Source organism: Rhamphochromis sp. 'chilingali' (genome assembly GCF_963969265.1).
Source record: "Rhamphochromis sp. 'chilingali' genome assembly, chromosome: 12".
Lineage (NCBI taxonomy): Eukaryota > Metazoa > Chordata > Actinopteri > Cichliformes > Cichlidae > Rhamphochromis > Rhamphochromis sp. 'chilingali'.
In genome coordinates, this window is record NC_137939.1 from 23,901,758 (window position 1) to 23,916,427 (window position 14,670).

At 39.6% G+C, this 14,670-nt stretch overlaps 1 protein-coding gene across 3 annotated transcripts; it reads right to left on the reverse strand.

The window, feature by feature from the left end:
• Positions 1–1,335: 1,335 nt before the first annotated feature.
• Positions 1,336–12,881, reverse strand: raf1a (Raf-1 proto-oncogene, serine/threonine kinase a; the record flags this gene model as incomplete). Of its 3 annotated transcripts, XM_080899924.1 has the most annotated exons (18): positions 12,370–12,881; positions 10,540–10,766; positions 10,252–10,364; positions 10,043–10,145; positions 9,792–9,949; positions 9,308–9,397; positions 7,458–7,602; positions 6,887–7,006; positions 6,684–6,708; positions 5,206–5,321; positions 4,935–5,052; positions 4,706–4,790; positions 4,372–4,548; positions 4,243–4,289; positions 3,999–4,117; positions 3,549–3,680; positions 2,648–2,782; positions 1,336–2,552 (listed from the first exon to the last, which is right to left on the reverse strand). In XM_080899924.1, the coding sequence occupies exons 2-18, from the start codon at positions 10,738–10,740 to the stop codon at positions 2,418–2,420; spliced, it is 2,019 nt and encodes a 672-aa protein (XP_080756050.1). In that variant the 5' UTR covers positions 10,741–10,766; positions 12,370–12,881. The 3 variants fall into 3 exon arrangements, with proteins under 3 accessions (XP_080756050.1, XP_080756049.1, XP_080756051.1); XM_080899923.1 differs by lacking the exon at positions 6,887–7,006 and having other exon boundaries at positions 12,370–12,877; XM_080899925.1 differs by lacking the exon at positions 6,887–7,006 and having other exon boundaries at positions 2,418–2,552; positions 10,043–10,142; positions 12,370–12,879.
• Between the last annotated feature and the right edge of the window lie 1,789 nt (positions 12,882–14,670).

The following is a 14,670-nucleotide window of genomic DNA, read 5'->3' on the forward strand; positions in this document are numbered from 1 at the left end:
TGAAGCACAGACTTTCAGCTTGAATTCAAAAGATTTAGCAAAAATCAAATTTACTGCTGAAGGATGGCTTCAATTTTTTGTACATTTCCTCCCCATCCCCCATTTTCAGAGACTTAAAAGTAACTGGACAAACTAATATAATTTCAAATATACATAGAATTTTTTTAAAACCTTCATGAAAATTCACTCAATGAATGCCTGAAGTCTAGAACCCATAAGCATCACTCCAGCTGGTTTCTGTTGCTGCTTGTTTGTGTCTCTGCCTTTTGTTTTGTCTTCAGTAACTGAAAACCATGCTCTGGCCCCTTGAAGAACATAACATTTCTCAGGCTTGAAACACTCAAGTTTCTTTTACAGTTTGCTTTGGTCTTTATCCATTTTCAGTGCAAAGTTCCCCCCAATTAGCTTTGCATTGCAGCATTTGGCTGAATCTGAGCAGGGTGTGTAACCCTGTACACATCATCAATAAACACTGATGAACCAGTTTCATCGGCAGCCTTATATGCCCATCCTTGAAGACTGCTTCCACCATGTTTGACAGATAATGTGGTAGATATTTTTCTCGTCCACACTTCTTTTCCTAAAATTCTGGTACAAATGAATCTGGTAGTTTCATCTAGCCAAAGATTTTTTTTCCAGAGCTGTGGAGGCTCTTAGAGGTTTTCTGGCAAAGTTTAAACTCTCTTTCCAGTTCTTCAGAGCAACTAGTTTAAACTGTTTTCAACAGTTTCTATTTACATTCATGAAGCCATCTCTTAATTGACTTTGACAATGACACATCTGCCTCAAGAGTATTTTTCACTTGGTTACATATTGTGGTCTTTCTTTATAAAATATAAAATTCTGCAATCACTTTGTTGTCTGTGGTTTTTCAGGCCTTTTGAAATTTCTGAACTGGCCTGTGCATTTCTTCTTGTAAAGATTGTACCAGATTCCTACAAATGTTTTGTGATTTATTTTGGTTTTTCAGTTTAATGATGGCCTCTTTCACTGGCATATTTTGTGCTCTAATGAACAGTATATAAATACAAGTTGAAATAATCTTCTATCAGCTTAACTTGTCAAGGAATATTGAAGTAACAGGTGAAACAGTCAACTGTCCATTCACTTAAGTAGAGGATTGTATATAAAAATTACTAATTCTTCAACAGCTAATACAAATTTCTGTATTAAAGCTGAAAGTCTATACTTCTATCACATATGAGTGATTGAAAAACCCACCGTGGAGGCAAAAAACAATTAATAAAATATGTTACGGTCCAAAATCTCACAGAACTACCTACATGTCCATATGAGTTACAAAGACGATCCATATAGTCTATTTTGGCAAAGGAATTTAACTTAATTTTTATTAAAATATCAAATAAACAACTTTCTCACCAAGTTCACAATAAAACATTTAACTGCCTGAAAGTGACATGGTAACCAAATACAAATTAGTTTCCAAAGAATTTTAAATATTTAAGACAACTGCCTAATGTCCAGCTCATCATAACCTAACAATGTAAGAAGTGATAAAGACGTGTGGGTATCGGTTTACTCAGAGGTATGACACCTTTGTGCAGACTGCTGAAACATATCCATTGTTTTTGCTTTGAAGAATGTGCATGTATCCAACATCACATATGCCAGCTGTCTGACAGACTATAATTCATCCAAAAGGACCCCAAAAAATAAAGACAATTAAAAGAAGTCAACAACAACACAAAGACAAAAATCCCCCCACGTCTACTCCATTATCATTTAAGACAACGCAAAAAAATAAAAACATAAATCAACTACTACTGTGCAACTAAATGGACTACATCCAACTGCTTTGTGATAACAGGAGGAGGTGAAGTTGTGCAGGATCTTAATCCAGGCTTCATTTCCTCTTAAGGCAGGTAAGCTTAAAAAGTCCTTTTCATCAGAGAACAGAACATTCTGGTAGGAGAACAGGCTTCACATCACAGAGCCCAAACTGAGAGAAACATCTGTCTTGAGCTTTCTTCAATGTCCATTCATGGTTGTCTTAGGTAGGTGTGCGTGCATTTATTTACAAGTTATACCAAATCCAATGCCAGCATGAAGCCCTGGCATACATTTAAAATATATATGGTGATAACCAAGACATCACCTTGACGTATCTTATGCCATCCTCTTCATGTGTACATCCAAATGCAATCCAACACTAATCAATCCCTTCCGTAGTTGCAGATGCACTTCCCTCTCTCCTCTTTTTCTTACACAATTTACTGATTAGCATGTATGTATGTAATTTATGTCTTGTATGACTGGATATGTATCTGTCGAGCTACATTAGCATCTTTATGGAGAATTTGGGAATACTGAATGTTTGAGCTAATTCATATAAGTCGATGAGGCAGAGGAGGTGGGTGAGCGGAAGCCGAGGAGGAAGGGTAGTGCTGTCTGAGCCTCTAAAAAACAGGCACTCTGGTCAGAGTACAGGCATTAATATCCTCAGTGTGAGTGGCTCTGTGCAGGGACGGTTCTGAGGCACTGCGGTTTATCTTAGGGAGGGCATGCTGGAGAAGCTCAATGGAGGACAAGATCTAAATTTTTTAAAAAAGAGAGAGATTTAAACAGGGTTAAACAAAACGCTAACAATTGAGCTTGATGATCTACAACTGCCATGAGAGTAGCTCACCTGTGGAAAGAGTGGCCTCTCATCCTTGGACTTCTTGGTGCAGTCAGCCACCAACCTTTTCATGGCTTTGGGGCAGTTTTTATAGAGCTTGCTGAGGTCTGGAGATAGATAGCCTCTTCCCACCATGAAGATAATCTAACGGGAAAGTCAGAAATAGCAGACCGAGTAGAACAGCAATCACATTTTAAAGTATTTTAAAGCCAGTACATCTGTAGTGGACGACTGATCAGTGCTTGATCAGTCCATCTTGCAGATAAAGATATGGCATGAGTGCGCGATGCTGCAGAGATAAAGGATGACACGTACTCTATGTGCCTGCCAGATCAGCACAGTTCAAAGTCATGCTACAGTATCAAGGAGAACAGAAAAGAATAGTGGATCACAAGATTTACGGGTGCACTGTGCAAAGGTTTTAATTGAATCTGAATACAAACACAGTGAAGTAAATTCAGTAAGACGCCACATATGACCCAGGGCAGGACTCATGGTCTACGAGAGGACAAAAACACCTAAACATGCACATATGCACACCCATGCTCCCCTTTTCTCACACACATACAGGGTTGTGTTACGGGGTCTAAAATTAGGCCAGTGGCTCCATGGCGCTCGCCTCTGTTCCACAGTGGGCCTTGGGCCAGCTCCACAACCCCCTTCAGACAGTGACACAGTGTCTTTCCACCACCTTCTAGCCTAGGTTTGCAGAGAGCTACAGCTTAGACATGTGTCTGATTGCAGGCATACAGCACTGGAACCCTTAAGTTAACACTATGTCTAACAAAATCAATGTTCTAGCCAAGTGACTTTTATTTGCATGACAAAAGAGACTTAAGTTCTTTAATGTCATCAAAGATGCAGTGATATACTCTTAAACCATTAGTGTAATACATTTAAACATCTTTACCTGATCTCTATTTCCTATCTGGGAGTATGGGAGCTCTCCCGTCATGAGCTCAAAGAGAACAATTCCATAGGAATAGACATCAGACTGGAAGCTGTAAGGATTATTATCCTCCATCCGGATAACCTCAGGAGCCTGTAAACATAGAAAAAGAAACCAAGTCAGGTTTTTTTAAATAGATGAATAGTTGGTTTAATGCTACTATCTAATCACAACTCATCAAGTCCCTTAATATAGCCCACTTGTGGCTACAGCGGAATTAAGTTCTTAGGGATGAACTTTCAAACTTTAACATAGTTAAAATAATCTTATTCCTCAATGACTGACAGTCCCAGCTTGTTCCAATGCTTTATATAATCTATGATAATTTTTTTAAAAAGAAGATGATAATTGCATCATTAGATGATAATTAAAAAATGTAACTTTGGATCAGCACCATATGGTGTTACTAACCATCCAAAGAATGGATCCAGAAGGCTGCTCGACCTGATGTGAGCCACTCCACCTTGCTTTCACCGTAGCAAGACCAAAGTCGCCAATTTTTACTGTTAGCCCTTCATGCAAGAAAATGTCTGCACAACAGTCAAGGAATTACACTGAGGAAAAACACATCCTGTACACCAGGTGGATACGTTTTTGTTTTTTTGGGGGGTTTTTTCCCCATTAACAGACACTGAAAAACCAATAGAAAGGATACTGTTTGATTTCATGTCTCGGTGAATGATGTTCTTTGCATGAAGATAGCTGAAAATGAAGAAAAAAATAATTATATCCCAGTTATTGTTGATTTGATTTTAAGAAAGAAGTGAGATTCTGTACAACTTACTCCATGCCCTGAGCAGTCTGCCTGGCAATATCTATGAGCTGGATCATCTTGAAATTTGTCTCCAGGACATGTATGTGCTTGTAGAGGCTGCTACCCTCACACCACTGTGTCACAATGGCCAGGTTGTCCTTAGTCATATAACCCATGAACAACAGGATGTTGACATGTCGTGTTTTCCTGTGACCAGATGCAGAAAAGAAGAGGAAATCACCATATCAAAGATCAGAAAAACATTTGAAATGTAGATGACTCAATAAGAAGTCAAAAATATAAAATATTAAAAACACCTGAAAATCTTAATGCTGGTAAGAAAAACATTTTTATGCACTCTCACCTGAGGACTGCCACTTCATTTCTGAATGCCTGGAACTGCTCTGGTGTAGGGTCTGTCACCTTTAAAATCTTTACTGCTACATCACCTACAGCAAAAATAATAATGAAATCCACAAAACTCGTATGACCAGCAATTCTGCATTCACTCTGCTTATTGTTTATTTTTTCTGTCAGGAAACTCTGGGAAGTGATACACGTGATGGTGCGTAGCATCTGCAGCTCATTCCTACCATGCCATTTTCCTTTGAATACAGTTCCGAAGGAGCCGGAACCAATGCGGGAGTGCAGATAAACCTCGCTGGCCTCAATCTCCCAGTAGTAACTGGAGTCACGCTTATCCCGAGGCCTCTGAGTAAACAGGAATCAAAAAGATGCAACTGATGTCATACAAAGCAGAAATACACCTTAATCATAAGGTTTCATTCTGAAGGGGAAATCAAGAGTGCACCAAACTGTCTGATATCATTAAATATACAAGACAAAAAAAAAAACAAAGCTTACTATTTTAATTTTGTCCTGAGTGTTGAGGGATGGGGCCCTCTCTCGCTGGGCAGGTGCAGGGGTTTTGGATTGGGATTGGGTCCAGCCTGTAGGACTCTGGTTGGGTGAACTCCCCGCTTCAGGAATACAAAGCAAAAGAGTATATAGGAATTAAGCATAGAAGACTTAGTGAATGATATGGATCCAGGTTATGTGTTATATAGGCATCTCATCAAGTTCACTCTTTTATAGGGATGGGAATCGAAAACCAGTTCTTGTTGAGAACCGGTTCCCACTGTTTCAATTAATTGGAATCGTTTGCCATTTTTGCAAACGATTCCCTTATCGATTCCAGTCGCCTCGAATGACGTCACCACGTTGCGTAGCGTCATTTACCTGACAGGAAACATGGCACCTAAGCGGCACAAACGCTCAAAAGTTTGGTTATACGGATGACAACAGGGCAACTTGCAATACTTGCAAAGTAGATATTTCATTAAAGGGAGGAAACACTACAAATATGCAAAAGCATTTGCTCACAAAACACACGATAACTTTAAATGAATCTCGTGTTTTTAATTCCGCTCCAGACTCGTGAATCTCAACCCAGCAGCGGCGGTAATGTTTGCACGTCCTCTCCCGTTAACATGGCAGGTAAATAATCAACTAACAGTGCATATTATGTTAGCGCGATCGGCCTTATTACAAAACCTGCCTTTACTGTGCATTTAGATGACCACGATGAGAGTGACAGAGTCTGGCTGGCTCAGATGCTGGCAGTTCTCGCTGCAGTCTACCGGTAGCGTCTCCTTTCAGGCCTGGATAGACGAATGTCACCGAGCAGTGACTAAGTTTGTGGTCAAAGCCTTGCACCCATTTGCCACAGCAGATGCCCCGATTTTCAGTAAGTGAATGTGTTTAATTGTAGGCAGGGACATTACTGGATATTCTTGTGTAATTGTTACAGAATAATTTATGTTATACTTTGTTATTGCTACAGAAGAATATTTATTTTATTAATATTTTACATTCACATTTTTTTTCCCCTGTGGACCCGTGACACCCCATCAAAGGCTGTGGATCTCTTAATATCTCACTGTTGGGTTTGTAAGGCCATGCTACTCCTAAATTTCTATCTTGTTCAAAGAGAAGACATAAAACAAAGTTCTAAGTTAATCGACCTGTGTGTTCTCCTTTTTAAAAAAAAATAAGAATCGATAGGAGAATCGATATAAAGAATCGAATTGTTAAACAGAATCAAAAATGGAATCGTAATTGTGAAAATCTTATCAATTCCCATCCCTACTCTTTTCACGCATGATGGTAGTTAATGCTCAGTGAGCATATCAACAAAACACTAGAGGGAGCAGGAGATCGCGAGATATTCAGTTAGTCAAAATAATTTGTGAACTTTTTGTTTTGCACAACAAAATAGGAAACTGAAGTGAGGAAGAAGACACAAAAGTACATGACATGAAGCTAATGAAATGCAGACTTACCCGAGTCATGATCACGCATTGCATCCTAAAGAGACAAAGAAAAAAAGAAAACCACAAGCAAAGTTTTGTTAGCTTGTGCAAACACCAGGCCTTGTGCTGTGCTGTCACTCATGGTTTGACAGTACATCTAAGAGATGTGAATGCAGATAGCCTGCTTGCAAGGCATGCCATTGAGACTGCACACAGACACTCTGCTTTCTAACCTTTTCTGGACTCTCAGGTGAGGCCTCAACAAAAGACTGGGAGAAGTGCACAATACCTACTTTCCTCTTCAGCCAGAATCTATGGCACCAGGAGCTGGGGGAGGTATTCAGGCAGTCTAGCTACTCCCCAGAAGGGTACAATACAACAGGCCAGTGAAGAGACAGGAGGCAAAGGGACAGAGCAAAGGAAAGTGAGGAAAGAACAAAGACAAAATGGATTTCCAGGTTTTACCTGGACAGAAACTGGGGAAAAGATCTACAAAGCATTCAAAATGATTGAGCCGATTATGCAAGAACAGCAGCTGCAATAAAGCAGAAGCTAGAACGAACCAGGGGGAAGTCAATTGTCACAGATAATAAAATTTGTTAAAACAGGATGCTATCGGGCTGAAAAACAGACCAAGCCCTTCTGAGTGGCTTAGCTAACACTCAGGTAGATAAGTAGGAAAAAGAAAAGCAACTCAAAGATCATTGGAATGGAGGCCAAGAACACTTGCAAGCACAAGATATTTTAGGAGTGACAGCCTGAACCTACAGGAGCACCCAAGGGGCCCATTTGGTGTGTAGTTACCTCGATCACGCTGCTGTCTACAGGCAGAGTAGTGCTAACCATGTGGACATTTGGTGTAGAAGTGGAGCGCTGCCTCTGGGAGAGACCGCCACCAGTGGGTGGTGCGTAGTTGAAGGCATGAGGGGTGGAATAACGGTAGGCTGAGCTGTGAGGGAGAACAAGATTTTAAATATTAAGAATCAGGTGGTTTTAAATGTCAGTGCTTCAGATGGCACAAACCACTGACATTTAAAAGAAACACAAACTGAATTCTGTAACTTCTTTAAAATTTGGGCCAAGCTTGGGTGTGGTTATAGTTAGTCTAGAGCCTTTCTGGTTTCATTTCTGTCATTTTTCTTCCATTCCCTTTCCCAACTCACATTTTTTGCCAACAACAGATGCCCAACAAACAAAGTCATATACAATATACCATACTGTAACCACAACAACAAAACAAAGGGAAATTAAAAAGAAAGAAAGAAAAAAAAAACATTACAGGGAAGTAGTTGTTAGCCAATTGCATTGTAGCCATCTTCTCATGCCATTTTTGGCAAACTTGAAATTCAGAGGCATTTTGTCCTTGATATTTGCCAAGATCAGCGTTGGCTCAGCTGAAGAGAACAAAGCTCACTAACATCTAAAAAACATAACTCACTTAAGATGTTCACTTACAGGAAAAACAAATCATTTGAACCCAAGTTCAAATATCCACAAATTTATGATCACAATTTTGCATGAATGAAAGCTTCCTTTTTTTAATTTATCCAAGCCTCTTGGTACACCCCACTGTTACCGAACCAGTTGTAATGTATTGTAGCTGCTGGTTAAAATTGGGACAGCAGGACCCCAGCTCAATGACGTATATAAACAGAGATCATATTATATCACACCCACAAACATGGAGAGCACTCTTTGAGCACAATCCCCTTTTTGGCAATATCCCACTATGTTTCAAAAGAGCACTGGGGAGTGCTCTACATGGAACAACTTGATACTTTGTAAGTGCTAATTTGGCAGCTCAGAGCACTTTTTAGCCATTTTAAGAGCTACTGAAACAACAGATTCTTTTCACACCGGGCTCCTTCAGCCCTTGGACTGGTTAAGCCCTCATAAAGCCAAGGACGTCATTCAAAAACAAGATTTAATGTAATTAAGATTACGGTTCTGGTAGAAATAACAGTATAGCCATCCAACAGCATCACTCTCCCAAACACGCATGCATACAATATTAACATCTTAATAATTATTGAAGTACTTTCTTTCTATATTTCTCATCTAGTTGCAAGTAGCAGCCTGCACTATTAGCTCTCCCTACAACATCAAACAATGCCTGATAGGGAAAAACCCCCAAAACAAACGCTGGACAAAAGCAAACAAAAAACAAAACAAAAAAAACCCCTTCAAACAGCACATATGTATTCATGATCAGAGCCTTTACACCTTATGAACTTAAAAGTTCCCTGTGGTTTCTGCTTTCTTCTGCTAGTTCCATGAAGCTGTTTACATAATTGAAACCCCATTTTGTTTATCTCTCTCTCACACACACATGCACGCACTTTGATACAAATGCATGCTAGTGACATGATACACATGCTGCTAATAGACTGAAACTATCCAAGTGATCTGCAGGTGGTAACATGCAGGTATCAGCCAAAATCAACACAGGGTTTCGACTGCTGTTTTGTTTTTTAATGTTTCGTTCTGTCATTGTCGTGTCATTGTTTTTAAGGGTGTAAAATATATTAAAACATTTCAGAGAAGCCTTTTAAAAATGAAGTTGTTTTAGGCTTTTTCAGAAAAGGGTAGATACATTAACAATTTGAGTTTTATTTGAAAATAACGCTAAGAGTGCAAATTATACCGAGACTCACCTTGGAAGCCGCGTTAAAGACTCTCTCATACGCCGGGACGAAGGCGGTGGCACAGACGGGGCATTGCACTCGCCGGGCGTTTGACACAATCTGACAGAAACAAAGTGTTCGTGCAAACACACCAGTGTTTAATCAAGTAAAAGCTGACAGCTACACAGGACAGTGGTTGTAAGGGGAAATAGCTCATCTATTCAGTGTCATTGATAAAGATCTCAAAAAGATTACCCACAGCCTGCATGCAAAATGCAAGTAACTGAGCACAAACATGCAAAACTGTGTATATGAGCTTAGGCCTACATGTAAAAACTGTAGCATCAATAAAACCTTTTTTTGTTTATTATCCTGTCTGCATGTTAAATCCTACCTCATATATATATATATATATATATATATATATATATATAGTTACAATTCCAAAAGCTATTACTTATGATGTAACATACAAAAATACGGACAAGTTGTTTACACGCTTTCATATACTTACAAGAGTTGCCTGATATTGATCCAGTCCACACACATTGTGGGCACTTTGGTGCTACAATGCTCATGGAATTTGTAGCCACATGTTTGGCAACGGAAACCATTCAGAAGGAACTTCTGGCAAATATCGCAGAACGCTAGTTTCAGATATGTTTTGCGAACCTGAAACAGACAGGGATAAATATTCATTTGTTTCTTTAACAGTGACACTCTCTTGAGAGCTGAGGATACTTTTGAGTGCTTTTGGGTACTCACAAAATTATGCGTTGTCAAGGGGACGTGATCTAAAACCTCCACCTGCAGCTCTTCCCCAATTAGTGAAGTGGAATCGGTATTCCAATCCATCCGTGATTTTCTACTGAGGGAGGGAAAACAAAGGGAATGAGATATCTAAAAAAGCAGCTACACTTAGCTCTGATTCTCATTACCCGTGCTTTGAAAATCGACAGCAGTCCTGAGCTCACCTCCCCTGTCCTGAATTCAGCCTGAAGACAGCGCAGCACTGAGGCTGCAGGCCCCGCACCCTCAGTGCTTTAATCAGGCAGTGGTAAAGAGTCATACCTGGTCGCACGTTTACCTGAGATGACAAAAAATACCCCCAAAAGAGAAATCAGTTATTTTTTTGTGATGTTCCATATTGCCATGAGTAGTTTTATACCAGTACAATACTTTTGAACTGTTGCTATTTGCAGTTATGATGGTGAAATTTTCTGAAGCACCAGGTATGTCACCGTTAATAGAAATCAACTCACCACAGTGCGTTGCTGGTTCGGGAGGTAGACACGGATAGTGCTGCTAGCCTTTGAGTCGGGCATCTTGCTGTCATCTGAGGAGCGACGCTGGCAGGGATAGCCCTGGACTATGGTCGGAGAAAGGCAGGGGCCCTCAAACGGAGAGTCCTTCATTCCAAAACCGTTGCTCAGGCTCTTCCACACTCCCTGAGGGTGCGCCATTAGTAAAGCCAAGTGCTTACAATAGTCTGAAATGTAAAAAAATAAACAAGATGAATAAATAAAAGATTAAGAAGACAGTAGAAAAGCCTGCAAATTAAAGAACATGAAAGACATCAGCTGCACCTGACCATTTATCTTTCTGACAGAACTGAGTATTAACCTGCTTGTACTGAAACTCAAACATTCAGCCATGCAGTTTAAGGTTGTTTTTTTTTGTTTAGTTTTTTTTTTAATAGAGACAAGCACAGTTGACTTGTATGCATGCCATCTACAACTGAATGAAATGGTGACACAGAATGCAAAGGTACCACAACAAAGACATAACTGGTTAATGCAATGACAACTTTTTTGCTGCAATCACTAAATATAACCTCAAAGAGTGCAGACTTCTTAGATTATAGCAAGATTGGGCCCAATGCTGATATGAAGGGTATCTAAGCAGGATGCCTTAAAGTGTGACAGGAAACGTAAAAGGAATCTTTCGGTTAGCATCAAATTAGTGGTTATTTGAGTTACAGAAAACCACATTTTGGTTTAAATGTATGATTTAGTACTCTTGCCATCTTGTAAAAGAAATGTAGACTAACTATACTATATTAAAACCAACAAAATCTCTAACAGGGGTCAGTCACAGTTACTCACAGACAAGGTTCACAATTATTTCAACACAGGATGAATTGAAACAAATAAAAAAGGGTAGTTTTCATGTCAACTGGGACTCCTTACAACTCAAGGTGTATGTACCCACCACAAACAAATAGGTTACTGCCCCCCCACTCCCCTTGTGCTGTTTTCAATATAAACTATAGCGCTTTACACAGGTCATCACATTTAGTAGGTATGCCCTAATTTTCTGTGGTGTCACTTAAACAAAGCCCTGTTAGCACTGGTTAGCTGTCATAGCAGATACACAGGTTTGTTTTTGTTTTTTTCAGAAGTACAGAAAAGCAGGAACTTGCAGAACTGTGGCTGGGCCACCTTCCCCACCATGCTGCTGGAACTGTGTCCAAAACAAGTGCTGTCACCCATCCAGGAAAGAGCCTCAAGAGAAAGCATGTTTGCCAAATCTAGAATAATTAAGATTTTACTCCCATCAGCTTTGATCTGTTCTTCATAGCAAGTCAGTCTAAGCAACACAAGCCCACATCAGTGGTGCATCCACATAAGATCCTGTGACAAGTATCCAAAGTCGCAAATGTAGGTGAGAGCAATCTCAGCAGGTTAGCATTATTTGTAGGTGTTAGGTTGAGGGGATCACTTTACTTTTGAGTTTTGAACTTTGTCCAAATAAATAAAAACGTGCTGCTGAAAAAGACAAGAAGGTACGGCTATAACCGAAGTGCGTGAGTGCTTTGTTCTGCTACAGCAACTATTAGAAGTTACGTGTTTTATAAGGCCTGGTTGATCCAGTTATAACTATGGAATTGCCTGAAGGCCGTCAAACGCGGACTATATCGTCAAACTTCACTGCACGGCTCCGTTCGCCCTCCATTCAATTTTCTCTTGCTCAAACGATTCATTTCTTTGGTAATGCGAGTCGTGGTGAAGCGGTTTTAACTAAAGAGTTAGCACTTCAAACATGAGTCAAAGAGTAGCAATGCTAGGGGCCAGTAGCCTGTATATGCTCACCAAGAGAAGTTAAAAAAGTTGTGCTCCGCCATAACTTCAGGAAAAAGTGGCCTCGGTGACATCATCATATTTGCAACGCATTCAAAGAAAAGAGGAATAATTCCAAGTCGGTAAAGATCCAGACACTGTATCAAATAACCCTGTATCCGGTAAATGTTGCATTAATGTAAGAGGGTAAGGTCATAGGCGGGTCTCCTTTTCGAACCACCCAAAATAAGAGAAGAAAACTTTTTTTCTTCCTCTTCTTTTTTTTTAATCTCCAATTCGTGGTAAAAGCGAAAAAATCCGTCTGTCCGTCGGACCCTCAAAGTGACACGACGAGGGATATTCTTCAAATCCAGCGAAGCACTTTCAAATTAAAACCTCCCCCCACAAAAAGTAGGTCCGCAGTGCTTCGCTTTGCAGCTCAATGTTTACGTTGTTCGGGAGAAGAAGGTGAAGCAGTTTAAGTTGGTGTCGTGCGTCCGGCTGACGCCACTGATTGAAACAGGACCTTGCAGTCATATCAAGAGTTGCAAGCATCATTCACACTGCGCAACTATAGCACAAACTAAGCCCTCCCACTTTACTGGTATTGTGGTTTTTTGTGCTCATAAAAGAGTGAGTATGATTACATCTGAATTTACTGGGTTCGCAATAACATTACATATAAGATACTTTGTAGCCATATTGTGCAGCTTACGCCACCCTCATACTATCGTGCTGAGAGCTCATACTTGCAAAAACATGTTTTTTCTTTTCCTCAAATGGTACTGCGCATGAAAATTTAACATGCATTGAAATTATTATTATTATTATTATTTTAAAGTAGTCGCAAAAGTATCTTTTGAAAAGCAAGCGAAAAGGCCCACTACCGGTTTGGTGTGAAGGAGTAATCCTCTCCAAGGGCACCATCATCTGGAGACTTTAGAGCAGTGCAATTTTGTAGACCTGGACATAATTTTATAGCCTTTTCACCTCTTAATGCTAAAATTCTTATACTTATGTGGCAAAAAGGACAATGAAGTCTTGTGGTATGCCATGCAGGCTGCAGCTATTAAAAAATGTAATCAATACAAAAAACAAATCTCACTTATAATGTGCAGCACAGAAATGCGTCATTGTTTTATTTCTGTTAGATTTTTATATGCTTTTCAAACATCCCAGCTGTTGTTTTTTTTAAATCATCGAACACCGCCACTTCATCCTACCCAAACTAATACATTATCACACTCACCATGTGTTCACCATCTCTGTTGCTTCCAGGTCTGGGTCCCCTGAGGTGTCCTAATCACAGATGGTTCATAAGGTCTTTTGAGCAAGCTATAGTTGACACCATCTGAAAATAAAACACCACGTTCCAATCAGTGGTTGATTAAGCATCCTCGTGTTGTTTTCATATAGCACTAGCAGATTATTTTAGTCAAACAACAAAATCAAAAACCTACCATCCATAATCCAGTTCAACAGGAAACTCTACTTTCAGTTCTCATATGTAACTTTCCAACTAGGTCTTCTTTTCTGAAAATGACAGATATTCAACCAAACAAGTAACAGAAACACCGAATACTGTTTCTGTGAAGATGAGGGCAGGGCTTTGTCATTGTGGATCATTTTAAGGTACCCCACTCCACATACAATAGGAGCACAGTTTATCAGTCAGTGAGATATATTAAAATTCTCTTAATATGTGCAGAAATATGCTTTACAGGTGGTTATATTTTGCCAGATCGCCAGTAAACATTTTGAGCTGCAAAATTAAGACTAGAAAGGAGAGAAATTGCCACCCTGAAGGAAAACAACCAAAGCCACCTTAAGACTGAAATGAATGCATTTCCCACTTATTGATTTGGCACAGCACTCAGACCAGTTAGCTGAGATGCTTGCAGCTCCCACAGATTGTCTCTCTATCAGTTATCCTGTATTCAAAATGTGATGCTCACAGTAGGAGTTTTTAAAGAGCTGGGGTTGTGCAAATGAGAAATCACCAGCTTGAAACACATACCCTTGTACTCTTTATCATAATCAGTGTTACAGGTTTATTGACAATAACATTCATATCCCAGATCCTTACAAGTTTTCAGAAATACATGTTAATGTTCATTTCTTAACTTTGGGCACTCACAAACACGGCAGTTTGCCTATAAACAGTAAATTCAGATATGCTTAATAAGAGGAAAAACATTAGTGTAATGTAACATTTTTAACATATTTATTATTCACCTGGCTATTCTCTTAATTGACCTAATAACGCAAAATAATTTCAGATAAATCCAGTGTTGCTTGATTGCTCTGTCAGAGATTATGACAACGATACTCCAG